The sequence below is a fragment of the Vigna unguiculata genome, chromosome 10 (genome assembly GCF_037176805.1).
Source record: "Vigna unguiculata cultivar grain cowpea cultivar isolate G323 ecotype 2 chromosome 10, ASM3717680v1, whole genome shotgun sequence".
NCBI lineage: Eukaryota > Viridiplantae > Streptophyta > Magnoliopsida > Fabales > Fabaceae > Vigna > Vigna unguiculata.
The window spans coordinates 5954426-5969536 of record NC_140801.1 but is presented as its reverse complement, the minus strand read 5'-3'; the positions used below and the strand labels follow the sequence as shown (position 1 = coordinate 5969536).

The following is a 15111-nucleotide window of genomic DNA, read 5'->3' as shown; positions in this document are numbered from 1 at the left end:
ATCCATTAATGAAAAATAGACAATGTTTGTTTGAACAAGCGCTATCTGTTAATGAATTGAAAAAGCGCTACCTATTGATGAAAAACTACTCTCATATATCGCGCTTATTTAGTCAAGTGTTGTCTATGAGAGCTTTGATAGACAGCATTTTGTAAAGAAAGTGCTATCTATTAAAAAATATATAGATAACGCTTGTTTAGACAGCGCTTTTTTACAAGCGCTGTCTATTAATAGATACCGCTCCAATAGATAGCGCCTAAAAAGCGCTATCTATTAAGAAAAAAAACGCTGTCTATTGCCAAATTTGGCGTAGTGTCTACGATAGTCTAGAAGTTTCATGGCATTTCTACATTTAATGGATACATGGATTATATTTGTTAGGACTATAAACATTTCATTTTGTAAATAATAAAATGTACTATTCTAGTCTTTCTTTAATTTATTAAAAGAAATAAGATGTTATTAACATTAATGTATTTAATTTGATTTAGATGGCGAACATTGCACCTGATTTGGCAAAGTCAATATTAGAGAAATTGATTAATGCAACACTGGAACAATCACGCTATATTTTTTGCTTAACATGCATTACTGAGGACTTTGAAAAGGAAAGGGAAAATTTGATAGTAAAAGAGGTGTTAGAATTATTACCTATTGTATCATTACCTATGTGTAGGTTGTTGAGTGTGGGAAACTACCTACTGCCGTATCTACTATTGTATGTAATCATGTCTAGTATCTTAGAGTAGACTTTTCATATCTTTTCATATCATTGCCTATTGTATGCCTAGTATCTTTTCATTATAAATAGAAGAGGAGGAGAGTGGTAATGAACACCACTACTCATATTTTAAAGTCTCAGTCTCAAGTTGGTATCAGAGCGGGTCGATCCCGCTCTGGTTTCTGTCTCATCTGGTCCGTCACCGCTGTCCGCGGTTGATCGCCGTTAGTCACCGCCGCTGTCCACGGCGGTCTAAGTTCGGTTAACCTCGTTTCTGAACTACCCAACACTGTCAAACAACTTCTCAACACTGTCCGCCACTGTCTGCATCCTCCGCCGCCGTCCGCCGCCGTCCGCCGCCGTCCGCCGCCGTCCGCCGCCGTCCACCGACGCAGTTCCGTCCGGAAACCACCGGATCTGAACCGCCTCTCCGCGCGACAGCCAACCCCGCCGGTGTCGCAGGCAGCGCCGTCGCCACGCGCCTCCACGCGCGTCTTCTCTGTTCGCTGCAGCCAAGCGCGTGCCGCCCACGCGCCGCCTTCCCGTCACCTGTTCGTCGTCGCGCCACCTCCGTCGCCGTCGCCGGAGCCTCCTCTACCCGTTTTGACCATCAAATCTCTGTTCCGGTGAAGTTCAGTAGCACCTCTTGTGGAAATCGTCCCTTTCAAATTCGAAAATCATCACTGTTTCACTGTTTTCGTCACTGTTTCACTGTTTTCAGTAGCACCTCTCTGTTTTTGTTTATTCTCTTGATCATATCATGGCCACTGGAGGAACTGGGAGTGCTATTTCATTCTCCGGAAGCCCCTGCATTACGTCCGAGAAACTAAATGGCCAAAATTACTTATCTTGGTCCGCTGTCGTCGAGATGTGGTTTCTCGGTCAAGGGCACCACGAACACCTTGAAAAAGATGGCAGCCACGTACCTTCTGAAAAAGCTGAACAGTGGAAACAAGCGGATTTCCAACTATGTGCTCTATTGTGGCAGTCGGTGGAACCACGACTTTTGATGTCCCTACGGGCCTTCAAAACTTGCCACTCGTTTTGGAAGCGAACTCAGAATATCTATGCAAATGATATTCAACGCCTCTATGATTCGGCGAACAAGTTGGCATCTATGAAAATGACTAACCATGATATGATGTCATTCATGAATGACGCTCAAGCTGCTGTGGAAGAACTTCGAATGTTCTTGGAAGTCGACTCTCTAGATGAAATGAAGAAAAAGCTTGACAAGTACTATATGGTAATGATCCTCCGCGCTATACACCCAGACTTTAATCATATCCGAGATCAGCTTTTGACCTCTCATGAGGTTCCTTCCATGGAAACTTTGATCTCCCGCATGATACGTGTTCCAACTCTTCAAACTCCAGAAACTCTTGCTGTAATGGAACCATCTGTCATGGTTGCCACCCGAGGAAGAGGAGGTCGTGGAACTCGAGGAGGTGGACGTGGAGGTCGTGGGCGTCCTCAGTGTACGTATTGTAAAAGGATGGGTCATACCCAAGAAAATTGCTACACTTTACATGGATTTCCTGCCAAAACAGCCAATGTCTCCCAGGCAGAGACTACTGACTCCAAGTTCACTGAGGACGAGTATCAAGAGTACCTGCGCCTCAAATCCAACAGCTTGGCACAATCATCTCAAGCTCCAAGTACATCAACTGTTTGCATCTCTCAATCCATGGAAGGTCACAATTCATGGGTAATTGACTCTGGTGCTTCTGATCACATTTCTGGTAATACCTCCTTGTTCTCAACCATTTCATTCCAAGAAAAATCTCATTTTATAACCCTCGCAAATGGTTCTAAAACATCCTCAAAGGGAGTCGGTCAAGCCATCTTATCTCCGTCCTTAAATCTAAAATCTGTCCTTTTTGTCCCTAATTGTCCTTTCAATTTAATTTCCTTAAGTCAGTTGACCAAAACATTGAATTGCTCTGTAACCTTCGATGACAAATCTTTTGTTATACAGGAGCGTGGCTCGGGGAGACGGATTGGAGAAGGATATGAAGCGGGTGGATTATACCATTTTGGATCTCGTCCACGTGTGTCATGTGTTGCAGCCCCCAATCCTAAAATGTTACATGATCGGCTTGGTCACCCTCACCTGTCCAAGTTAAAGAAAATGTTTCCTGAACTTAGTCGTCTCCAGACTTTAGAATGTGAGTCATGTCAACTAGGAAAACATGTTAGATCTACCTTTCCTAAAAGATCTCAATCAAAGTGTACTTCTAGTTTTTCTGTCATCCATTCCGATATCTGGGGACCTAGTCGTGTCTCATCTTTTGGCTTTAGGTATTTTGTTACTTTCATTGATGAATATTCGAGATGTACTTGGGTTTATCTTATGAAAGATCGTTCTGAATTATTATCCCTCTTCACATCCTTTTTGAATGAAATCAAGAATCAATTTGGTCAAGTAATTAAAATCTTAAGAAGTGACAATGCCAAAGAGTATTTTTCGTCTGCTCTTTCTAATGTATTGAGTTCCCATGGTATCCTGCACCAGTCTACTTGTCCTCATACGCCACAACAAAATGGTATAGCAGAAAGAAAAAATCGACACTTAGTTGAAACTGCTCGTACCCTTTTGCTTAGTGCCAACGTTCCTGTCCATCACTGGGGAGATGCCATCTTAACTGCAGGTTTTCTTATTAATCGGATGCCATCTTCCTCTCTCAATCATAAGGTCCCTTTCTCCATTCTGTTTCCAGACAATCCTCTCTTTCATACTTCTCCTAGAGTTTTTGGTTGTGTATGTTTTGTTCATGACATGTCTCCCGGGTTAGACAAGCTTTCCGCTCGCTCTCTCAAATGTGTTTTCTTGGGCTATTCACGACTTCAAAAAGGGTATCGATGTTACTCTCCTGAAACCAAGAAATATTACATGTCTGCCAATGTTACATTTTTTGAACAGACCCCTTACTTCTCTCCATCTGTTCAAGACGTCCATGTCATACAGCAGGTCCTTCCTATTCCCGTGGTTGAGTACAATATTTCCAATGTCCCTGTCCCTCCAAGTCTCGACCAAAGTCCTCCTGAGCCATCATCTCCACCTATTGATTCTCTCCAACACAGGACACCAACGAATAGTCCAGTTGTTCAAGAACATGGTGAATCCCCTACTTCAGATTCTTCTCCCTCGTCTCTTGATCCCACGACTCCTGGTGAAGGTGATTCAGGTTGGCCCATTGCTCTCAGAAAAGGTATTCGTTCCTCTCGAAATCCACATCCCATTTATAATTTTCTTAGCTATCACCGATTATCGCCTTCCTATTGTTCACTTTTATCCTCAGTGTCTTCTGTTGTTATTCCCAAAAATGTGAATGAAGCACTTGATCATCCTGGATGGCGACAAGCCATGATTGCAGAGATGCAGGCTCTTGAAAGCAATCATACTTGGGAGCTCGTGCCCCTCCCTTCGGGTAAGAAGGCTGTTGGTTGTCGATGGGTGTATGCAATTAAAGTTGGCCCCGATGGTCAGGTTGATCGACTCAAAGCCCGATTGGTTGCAAAAGGGTACACTCAGGTTTATGGCCTTGACTATTGTGACACCTTCTCTCCCGTGGCCAAGATGACTACTATTCGTCTCTTTTTTGCAATGGCAGCAATTCGTCACTGGCCTCTTCATCAATTGGATATCAAAAATGCCTTCCTTCATGGTGATCTTGAGGAGGAAGTTTACATGGAGCAACCTCCTGGGTTTGTTGCTCAGGGGGAGTCTGGTATGGTATGCAAATTGCATCGATCTTTATATGGCCTCAAACAATCACCACGAGCTTGGTTTGGAAAATTCAGCTCCATTGTTCAGAAATTTGGGTTAAGACGCAGTGAGGCAGATCACTCAGTCTTTTACAAACATACCTCTCCTGGGAAATGTGTCTACCTAATAGTATATGTTGATGATATTGTTATTACAGGAAATGATACTACTGGAATATCTCAACTGAAGGAGCACTTGTGTAAACATTTTCAAACCAAGGATCTCGGAAGCCTCAAATACTTCTTGGGCATTGAAGTAGCTCAGTCAAAAGATGGAGTTGTAATTTCTCAAAGGAAATATGCTCTTGATATATTACAAGAAACAGGTATGATTGATTGCAGACCAGTAGAGAGTCCTATGGACCCAAATCAGAAGTTAACAACAGAAGAAGGCGAATTATTCTCCGATCCAGAGAGATATAGGAGGCTCGTTGGAAAGTTAATTTATCTCACTATTACGAGGCCTGATCTATCTTTCGCAGTTGGAATTGTTAGCCAGTTTATGCAGACTCCATGTCTTGGACATTGGAATGCCATCATCCGTATTTTAAGGTACCTCAAGAAGGCTCCAGGACAAGGTTTGCTATATGAAGATAAAGGAAATGTTCAAATCTCTGGGTACTGTGATGCTGATTGGGCAGGCTCTCCCATTGACAGACGCTCTACTACAGGATATTGTGTCCTCCTTGGAGGAAATGTTATCTCTTGGAAAAGTAAGAAGCAAAATGTAGTGGCTCGATCCACCGCTGAAGCTGAATATCGGGCAATGGCGTCTCTCACGTGTGAACTCATATGGGTAAAACAATTTCTTCGAGAGCTTAACTTCTGTGAAATTCAGACCATGAAGATGTATTGTGACAACCAAGCTGCTCTCCACATTGCATCAAATCCAGTGTTTCATGAGAGAACTAAACACATAGAAATTGACTGCCACTTTGTTCGAGAAAAATTGATGACCAAGGAAATTTGTACTGAGTTCGTTGGGTCAAATGACCAACTTGCAGATGTGTTGACCAAGTCATTAAGGGGACCTCGGATTGAGTTCATTTGTTCCAAGCTTGGTTCATACAATTTGTATGCTCCAGCTTGAGGGGGAGTGTTAGAATTATTACCTATTGTATCATTACCTATGTGTAGGTTGTTGAGTGTGGGAAACTACCTACTGCCGTATCTACTATTGTATGTAATCATGTCTAGTATCTTAGAGTAGACTTTTCATATCTTTTCATATCATTGCCTATTGTATGCCTAGTATCTTTTCATTATAAATAGAAGAGGAGGAGAGTGGTAATGAACACCACTACTCATATTTTAAAGTCTCAGTCTCAAGTAGAGGAAACAGTGAAAGAGCGTGTTAGAGCAGCAAATAGAAGAGGCGATAAGATACAAAGAGATGTTGTACTTTGGCAAAAACATGCTAAAGACCTTCTTGAAGAAGACACCAAAAAGAAAGTGACATGTTTTTTTGGATGGTGTCCTAATTGCAAGCGACAATATAGTAGGGGGAAGGAATTGGAAAGCAAGACAAAGGAGATTAAAAGACTCATCATGGAGAGCAACTTTGAAACTGTTGGAATGAGTCGTGATGTTCCAGGCACTGAATATCATTCTTCTCAAAATTACATTTCTTTTAAAAGTAGAGAGTCGAAAATTGAAGATCTTTGTAACGCATTGAGAGATCACAACAAGTATATGATTGGATTGCTAGGGATGGGGGGCACAGGTAAAACAACATTAGCAAAAGAGATGGGCAAGCAACTTAAGCAATCCAATATTTTTGATCAAGTTGTTGATACCACAGTATCTAATACCCCTAATACAAAAAAGATTCAAGATGAAATTGCAGGACCCTTAGGATTGTCATTGGAGAATTGTACTGAATCAGAGAGGCCTAAAAGGCTATGGAATAGATTAACCAATGGTGAGAAAATTCTTATAATTCTTGATGATGTGTGGGGAGATATCAGTTTTGAAGAAATAGGTATTCCATATAAGGACAACCATAAGGGTTGTAGAATTCTTGTGACCACTCGCGATGTAAACATATGCCATAAGATGGAATGTGAGGAGACAATTCAACTTGATATCTTACCTGAGGAAGATGTATGGAAATTGTTCCAAAAGCATGCTGGTTTAAATGATAATTCCCCCAAAAGTGTTCTTGATACAGGTCGCAAAATTTCTAAAGAATGTAAAGGATTGCCAATTGCAATTGTAGTTATCGCTGGTAGTTTAAAGGGCAAGCGGCATCTAGAACAATGGGATGTAGCTTTAAAATCCTTGCAAAATTTCAAAAGCGTAGCTGGTGATGATGAAAATAAGAGAAAGATTTATTCATGTCTGAAGTATAGTTATGACAATATGCAAAACAAAACAGCCAAGAAATTATTCCTTTTATGTTCTTTGTTTCGAGAAGATGAAGAAATATATGAAGAACTTTTGGTCAGGCTTGCCATAGGAGGGGGTCTCATTGAGAAAAATAATGATGATTACAATTACGATGCATATCGTAAGGAAGTTATTGCAGCAAAATATGAACTCATAGATTCATGTTTATTATTGAATTGTGCATCTAGAAATGTCAAAATGCATGACTTGGTTCGTGAAGTGGCTTTATGGATAGCTAATAAAGAGATTCTGGCAGTGAATACATATAAGAAAAATGAAATGACAATGGTTGATAAGGGGAAGCATATTGAATATTTATTATGTGAAGGCAGAAGCATGGATGTGTTTTCCTTGAAGTTTGATGCATCTAAACTTGATATTCTAATAGTCTACTTGAACGGAAATTTTGATGAAGAAGTCCCAAATTCATTCCTTGAAAATATGATAAGTCTTCGAGTTTTGTATTTATCAAACATGACCTATCGAGCTTCGAAAGCAACTTTGTCATTACCACAATCAATTCAATTGTTAACCAATCTTAAATCTTTATACCTTGAAAATTTCACCTTAGGTGACATCTCTATTTTTGGAAACCTACAAGGTCTTGAGACACTCGAGTTAGTTAGATGTCGGTTAGATAAACTGCCAAGTGAGGTTATAAAATTGGTAAAACTTAAACTGTTAAAGTTGAGTTACTGTAACTTCGTAGCGTACGATTTCTTTGAAATAATTGTACGTTGCACTTCATTGGAAGAGTTGTATTTCGTTCATCGTGATTTTTCAGAAATGTGTCATAGTGTAAAGCTTCCTAACTATCAAAGGTTTTGTATATCGAACTCTTCTTCGTCGTACGGATTAGATGAATGGTTTGTAAGGAATTCCCTGAAAGTCTTTGAGGCTGATAAAGTTTTTTCTGAAGAGACATTCAAGAATCTAGTGCAAAAAGCAGAAATTGTTTCTTTAAACAGACTTCAAGGAGTATGGAAAAATATGATACCTGAGATTGTTTCTCCTGACGATGAAGGTATGACTAATCTAGTTGAGATTGCTTTGGAAGACATTTCCACGATGAGATGTCTAATTGACAATAATGATTCTCTTTCTCAAAGTGTCTTATCCAGGTTGGTTGACCTTGAACTTAGAAAAATGGAAAATTTGAAAGAAATATGCAATGGACCCCTTCCCTTTGAACTTCTGAAAAATTTAGAATATTTCATTCTATATGATTGCATACATTTCGAAGGCTCATTGTTTAAGAGCAAGATATCGCTCTGCCATCTTAAAAGGTTGTATATAGAAGGTTGCCCAATGTTGACATCTCTTTTTGAGTGGTCGACCACACAAAGCCTATTGTCATTGGTGGCATTGCATATATCAGATTGTGAACAACTGAAAAGCATAGTAAGAGATGAAAACAGAAGAAAAGATTCAATAGAAGAAATGGTCGATGATAGTATTATTTCAAGGTTTCCAAATTTAACCACTCTTGAAATCTTGGGGTGTCCTCAATTACTTTTTATACTTCCAATGGCTTTCACTCGAAATATTCCAAAACTCGAAAGAATTAATGTATTCAGGTGTGATGGGTTGAAATACTTATTTGGTCCATACCAACATAAGCATGAAGAGGAAGATTTATACGAGGAGTTAAAAGACGTGATATTCACTAATCCAGAACTAATGGTTCTAGTAGACTTGCCCAATTTTGTGGATATTTTTCCAAAATGTGGTGAGTCAAAGTGTTTACCAGTGAAGAGGTCAACTTCCAAAGATGAGACCAAGGCACCAATAGAATCAAACCCCATGAAAGGTAAGATTTTACATTGGATCGATAAATGTAGAAACAAACGAAGAACTACCAAAATTCCTTTGGATTCAAAGAATCAATTGCAAGACTCTTCTCTCTCATCGGTAACCTCACCCTTTTTTATCTAATGTGATTTCAAATTTCTTTTAGTGCATATACTTTATCTTAATATAAATGTTTAGCATTTTTACATAATAATCAACAATCATATAACAATCGGATCTCAATTATTTCAATTGGATTGACACTGTTAATATTTTATTTGTGGTTAAAATTGAGAACAAACTTTTTAGTAATAAATTACAGTTAATTTGATATTTGGTAAATATGACGCTTTTTTTCTACGTTGGTGAATGAGTTGCAGGTAAATGAGTCCAATGCCAATGATGTGATTGCACAAGATATGAGGGTGACTTTGAGAAACATTGGAATTGATGTGAGCTCCAACATTTTTTTCACTCTACAAAACGTTACAGAGTTAACGATTGAAGAATATGTAAAAGCTAAAGTATTATTCTGTGCTTCTATGCTGGAATGCTTTCCGTATTTGCGTATACTTGCCATATTGGGATGCAATGAATTAGAACAGATAATTGGTGAGGATACAAAGAATCAAAGAAAGCCATTTTTCCCAAGGCTGAAACTACTTGCCATAAACGAATGCAACAAATTGAAATGCATCTTTCCCATTTCAACTTCCAAAATTCTTCCCAATTTAGAAGTTCTGATAATCGTAAAAGCATGTATGCTGGAGGAAGTATTCAAAGGGAACAGTGATGAAAAGGTTGAGATTATTCCAAATCTGAAAACTGCAGTATTTGTTGAACTTCCAAGCCTTCGACAGGAGATTCAATTTCTTACTGTAAAACATTGTTTTCTGAAGAATTGCCCAAAACTTTCCTTGTCTTCATCCCTTCAAAGTCCCCGCGATTTTCGTACTTCTATCGCAGGTACTATATACGATACCATCATATCTTTTCTAATTATTATAATTAGTTTAAAAAAACTGTGAAGAGTCTAAATGTTCTTAGTGTATACAAGAATTTTAATTTATTATTATTCGAAAGACAACATGTGTTTACAGTTTTAACTTTCAAATCATGATTCCTAAGCATAGATATCCTTTTTATTATTCTTGTGATTTCTTTATAAAGAGGATGTTATTCCTATAGGATCTTTGGGAAGAACTATCCCATTTACATTAGATATAGTGCTTGATGAGCTTGTTGAAATGATTCGCAACGAGAATGCAAGGACAGAAGACTCTGCAAGTGGGATTGAAGTTGGAACAACATTATTGGAAGGGAGTGAGTTGACTTCATCACACAACAATGATGAAGACAACCAACATCATGAAAATGGCATTGAATCAAAAGCGTTGGAGGATGCAGTGAAACAAAGCAGAGAAAGAGTAGAGGAAGAACAACAAATTCTTGGAAAAGCTCCTCCTTTTGGGATATCATCAATGCCAATATCACAAGTAATTTCTTTTTAGGTTTAATTACCCTGTTTTTTCTTTTAGCTTTATTATAGTAGTAGTTCAATGAACAATTAACATGGAAACTCTTATTTCATAAACCAATAAGTATATAACACAATAACAAAACAAAATCATACTTGTGTATAAATTTTCGCTCTAACTAAGACTAAATACGAAATAAAAACAGTAATTTTACAATTTTTAGAAAAATACTGCAACATTTTCCTGATAGAAGAAAGAGTAAGAACAAATAAGTGGAGAGAGTTTCTATGCTTGAAAAAAACCTTAATAGCGACTCTTTCTGCTCATTCAAATAATAAGAAAAATTAACAATAAGACCAAAGTTACATTATCAAGTACAAATGCTTTAAACTTCACCTCATCATCACTTCTACCATCATAACGTTGTGCAAATTGTATAAATTTTTCTACTTCGTTCTCATACTCAGTACTGATGTGTGATGAATTAATTCAATCTTGATCCATACATACATATATTGAACTGAAATTGTATGAACAATTTCAGTAATCTTTGAATGAATGCTCACGTCACTTATGTAATCAAGGTGTGACCCTATCCCATTCAAGAAGATTCACTTTCTTTCAAAAAATATCTTAAATTTCACGAAATTTTGCCAAGATTTCGTATTGGTTTTCAAGATACACGAAGTGAAAGTGATTATCAACCACAATCAAATATGCACCCGAAGATTAATACAAAACACAGTTGACAAATATTCATGAATTTTGAGATATATATATATATATATATATATATATATATATATATATATATATATATATATATATATATATATATATATATATATATATATATATATATATATATATATATATGCACTAATAAATTATTAGAAAGTGATTAATCTTCTTAAACTGTCCAACCGGACAGTTCAAGATTCAATACATATAAATTATTAGTATTGTATCCCGTTCTATTAATTTAAAAAAAATATAACTTCCTCGAAAACAAAACTCGGGAAGAATACATAACTTTCGTATTGAATCTCAAATGGAAAACTAAAGTTAACTCACTATAAGAAAACATAAGACAAATAAACATATTTAAACAACATATACTACAAAATCATAGCCTCATAGTAGAAATAGGAACCTGGGAGCATGAGAAGCGAATAACTAGTGAAAACTAAAGATGCAACAACACCTGATGATAAAAAATGCAACCATAAAACTCAAAATACTGTGAAAAATAACACAAAGAAGAAGAAAAACAATACAAAATGCACAAAGAAAACCTCACCGACAGCGAGAGTCGATGATGCAACAGTGGCTATCAACGGTAGAGGGTGGCGTTTCCTCCAGGCGACAACGTGAGGTGGAGGCAGCTGCAGCAAGAACCGGGGTGACGATGGACAATGAACAATGGTGGTTTTCGCATAGAGATTTTGGAACGGAGGTGAACAGTGAGAAATCACAAATTTGGAAATCTAAATAGGGTATATGGTCTCGGTTCAATTAATAACCAAGGCCTAAAGTGGATATGGCCTGAGTCCTTTTCCACCTAAAACCAAAAGTTGTGCTGACAGTGACAATTTTGAAATATTGAAAAAGTTTGATGTGTTATAGGCTTCGATTGTCATAGACCTGAAGCATAAAACTCTTCATAGGCTTGATACGTGATACAATCGTTCTTACAATTACTCTTCGTATCTAACATTAAAACTTAGTAATGTATATTGCTAAATTGACTTTATGAATGACCTAAAAGATGATGGTTTCACTTAATCTATGCAGGAAAATGAAGAAGGACAAAACATGGAGCCTTCTACAACCAAAGATGTTAATGATGGAGATTTTCAGGATACATCTAACACAGTGGTTACCCATTCTGAGAGTAACAATGCTCCAGGTTTATTTATTTATTTATTTTCTTTTGATGCCTATTTTTTGTCTAATTTATTTATTTTCTGGAAACAGATTATTTAAGTTATTCATAATGTGGTAAATTAAAACTAGTCCCAATAGCATTGATATCTTATTTCATTTATGGTAATTTAGATAGAGACAAATAAATACAAAAGTAAAGAGAAAAAAATGAATGGAAGGTTTACAAGTTAAAAAAAACTAAGTATTTCTAATATTTTGTTTTGGGAATATTATAGTATCAGACCTGAAAAATGATCAGCGTATAAAGAAGATATCACAGGAGATGCCGGATGATCTTGATGAAGACTGTAAAGCTGGAATAGCATCAGGGAGAGAGTTGACTTCATCCCAGGTCAACTCAAATCAATCTGCCGTTAACATATTCAAATGCAAATGATATTTAATCAAATACTCAATTTATTAAATTAGAGAAATATAGCTCAAATAATCATTATGTTAGTATAAGATTTTCTTGAATTTGAAATTTCTGATATGTTTTTTATATTGAAGTCTTTGAAATATATTATTTTACATTAATTTTGATATTTTAAAATATATTAAAACTAATGTATTTCGAGAACAGATCTGAGAAATAACACCAAAAGTCGAACAGAAAATCTGAACTTGGTTTTCTAAATTTGCACTTAATTACTCCACTACGCAAAGAAAAGTCGTCTCCAAGTTATTTTTCCTTATACTATTTAACACTAAGTATAGTCCACACTTTAATATATTATTTATTTTATACAGGAAATAAAGAGTAGTGAAGAAGGAACTACATCACCATATGCGGAGACAATACCGTTGTTAAGTGATTCAGAATCAGTTAGTTCGTTACTTAACGTATGAGTTAATTCTGAATGTAGTAAAATATAGATACATAACTTCCGTGCTAAAAACTAGGTTGCATGTTTTGTATTCATACAATATAAATAGATAGCATAGGCCTTGAATCTGATGTTATTGTATGAATTGAATGAATCTATGTAGGAACATGGTGATGAAGCTCAAATATCTGTACCTTTTTCAATTGTGAATATAGAACTTGAAGCCACTGAAGATGTTGGTGTTGGAGACATTGAAGAAGCTTCTCCAGGTTACAAGAAGATTCATATTTTTTTTATCTTACATATTGTTCTAACAGATGACATGCATGGTGGTTACATTTCCCTTCGTTTTTCAGAGAAAGTTTGTGAGATGACTGAAGAGTCAAGTTATGGTTGGAGTGTAAGAAGGGAGCTTGAGCAACTTGTCTCTAACAAGCATTTGGGTTCAGAGAACTTGGCTCTGTTAACCAATTTCCTTGTGAAGCATCCTTCTCTTCGTTTAGCAGACAGTGCATTGAGTGAGAGATACAAGGGTTTTGCCTACACTTGTCTGGCTCAGCTTTTGAAGTTTCTCCAAAGCCATAGTGTGTTTGATGTGTTGGGGTCAAGCCACTCTGAATTTGTTGAGTTATTGAAAGATGTGCGTAATTGTGGTTTCAATAAGGATTGGTTGGATGATGTTGAAAAACTCAAAGTGCTTTGATTCATCGTTTTTGGAGGATATTAAGTATCAACTTCAGGAACACGAGGCTCAAGGTTTCCAAGTTAGGACTACTTTCAGCACCACTTGGCTATCATATATTATTCTTCCTTTTCTTTATCTATTTATTGCGTTTAAACTTTGGTATTGGCATATATACTTTCCACAACGTATCATATGTTCTCAAATAAAACCATCATCATTTGTTTGTTTTATTTTTTTAATACATTTGTGTCTTCGGATACATGTCCATACAGTATAAATTTCTTCTATTTTTTATTATGATTTATTTTAACCTTTAGGACAAGGAAAATGCATATCATTACCGTTGATAAAATTCAAGATAATTTACTTTCTTCGTCTTTAAACAAAATATAATACTATATACAAATGGAGAAATAATAATCGAAAAGTTTTGAATAAATATTATATCCGCCACAAAACCATTCAAATTTAATTTATCACAAACACCATTAACACTAATGTGGCATGAGGATTTTGCATTGAGAAAAAAAAAATTCAATAATCAAAATCAAAAGGTAACCTAAAGCAACTTTTTCAAAGGTACTCTTGATCCTTCGTTAAAACAACTTTTTTGTTCCTACGAAATATGTGCTCAAATCTAGAAGCATGCCAAGTTATTATACACCAACGATACTCAACGTCTCGATGATGTCTGTTCTAAATTTGCAGAACTTATTTCCTCTAAACATCTAAACTCTATGACTGATTATATGGACAAAATTCATGCTCTTTTTCATGAGTTCAATGAGTTATTGCCTCCTTCCCCCGACCTTGCCATGGAGATCGAGCAACGCTCAAAGTTCTTCATGCTCGGAGCATTACACAGGCTTGCTGATAAATATTCACATATTTGTGATCAAATTTTGGGTTCCCCGGTTGTCCCCACCTTGACTTTAACCTGCTATACTCTTTTGCGTGTACCAGAACAACCCAACACTGATACACCTGCTTCTATTGATGATTCTTCTGCGTTGGCATCTCACCGTGATGATCGAACTCACCCTCGTAAATAGGGAAAAGGGCGTCTTAAGTGTGAACATTGTGGCAAGCTCGGTCACAACATTTACAAGTGTTAATGAGTATTGTAAGACCCGAGAAATTTAAATAATTATTTAATAAATCGGGTAGTAGGAGCCTATAAGGCATTTAATGCAGATTACTATGACGTGGAAAAATACTAGCTTAAGTGGTTGAGAGTATTTAAATATGTGAGAGGACTTGGGTTCAAGTCCTATGTATGCTGTTTGTGTTTTTTTTATTTTGTGAATAATTCCAGAGTTCTAGAAAATGAAAGAGAGCAAAAAGCAATGTGATAGAAAAGGACAAAGAAAAGGAGGTATGCCAACAACTGAGGACATGGTTCTTTAAAAAAATTCCTTTATTTATTATCCCATGCATAAGATTTTACCCTTTTATATATTTAATGCAACGTGGAATTAGGTCAGGAAGACTTGCCAAAGAAGAATGACATATCCACCGTTCTTCATA

General features: G+C 36.7%; 1 protein-coding gene across 1 annotated transcript; it reads left to right on the top strand.

Moving 5' to 3' along the window:
- The first annotated feature begins 472 nt into the window (after nucleotides 1–472).
- Nucleotides 473–13812, top strand: LOC146882049 (uncharacterized). The gene is made up of 9 exons (XM_085667705.1): nucleotides 473–635; nucleotides 5825–8788; nucleotides 9049–9634; nucleotides 9857–10164; nucleotides 11941–12055; nucleotides 12309–12424; nucleotides 12823–12897; nucleotides 13063–13168; nucleotides 13256–13812. The coding sequence occupies exons 1-9, from the start codon at nucleotides 492–494 to the stop codon at nucleotides 13600–13602; spliced, it is 4761 nt and encodes a 1586-aa protein (XP_085523831.1). The 5' UTR covers nucleotides 473–491; the 3' UTR covers nucleotides 13603–13812.
- Nucleotides 13813–15111: the final 1299 nt, after the last annotated feature.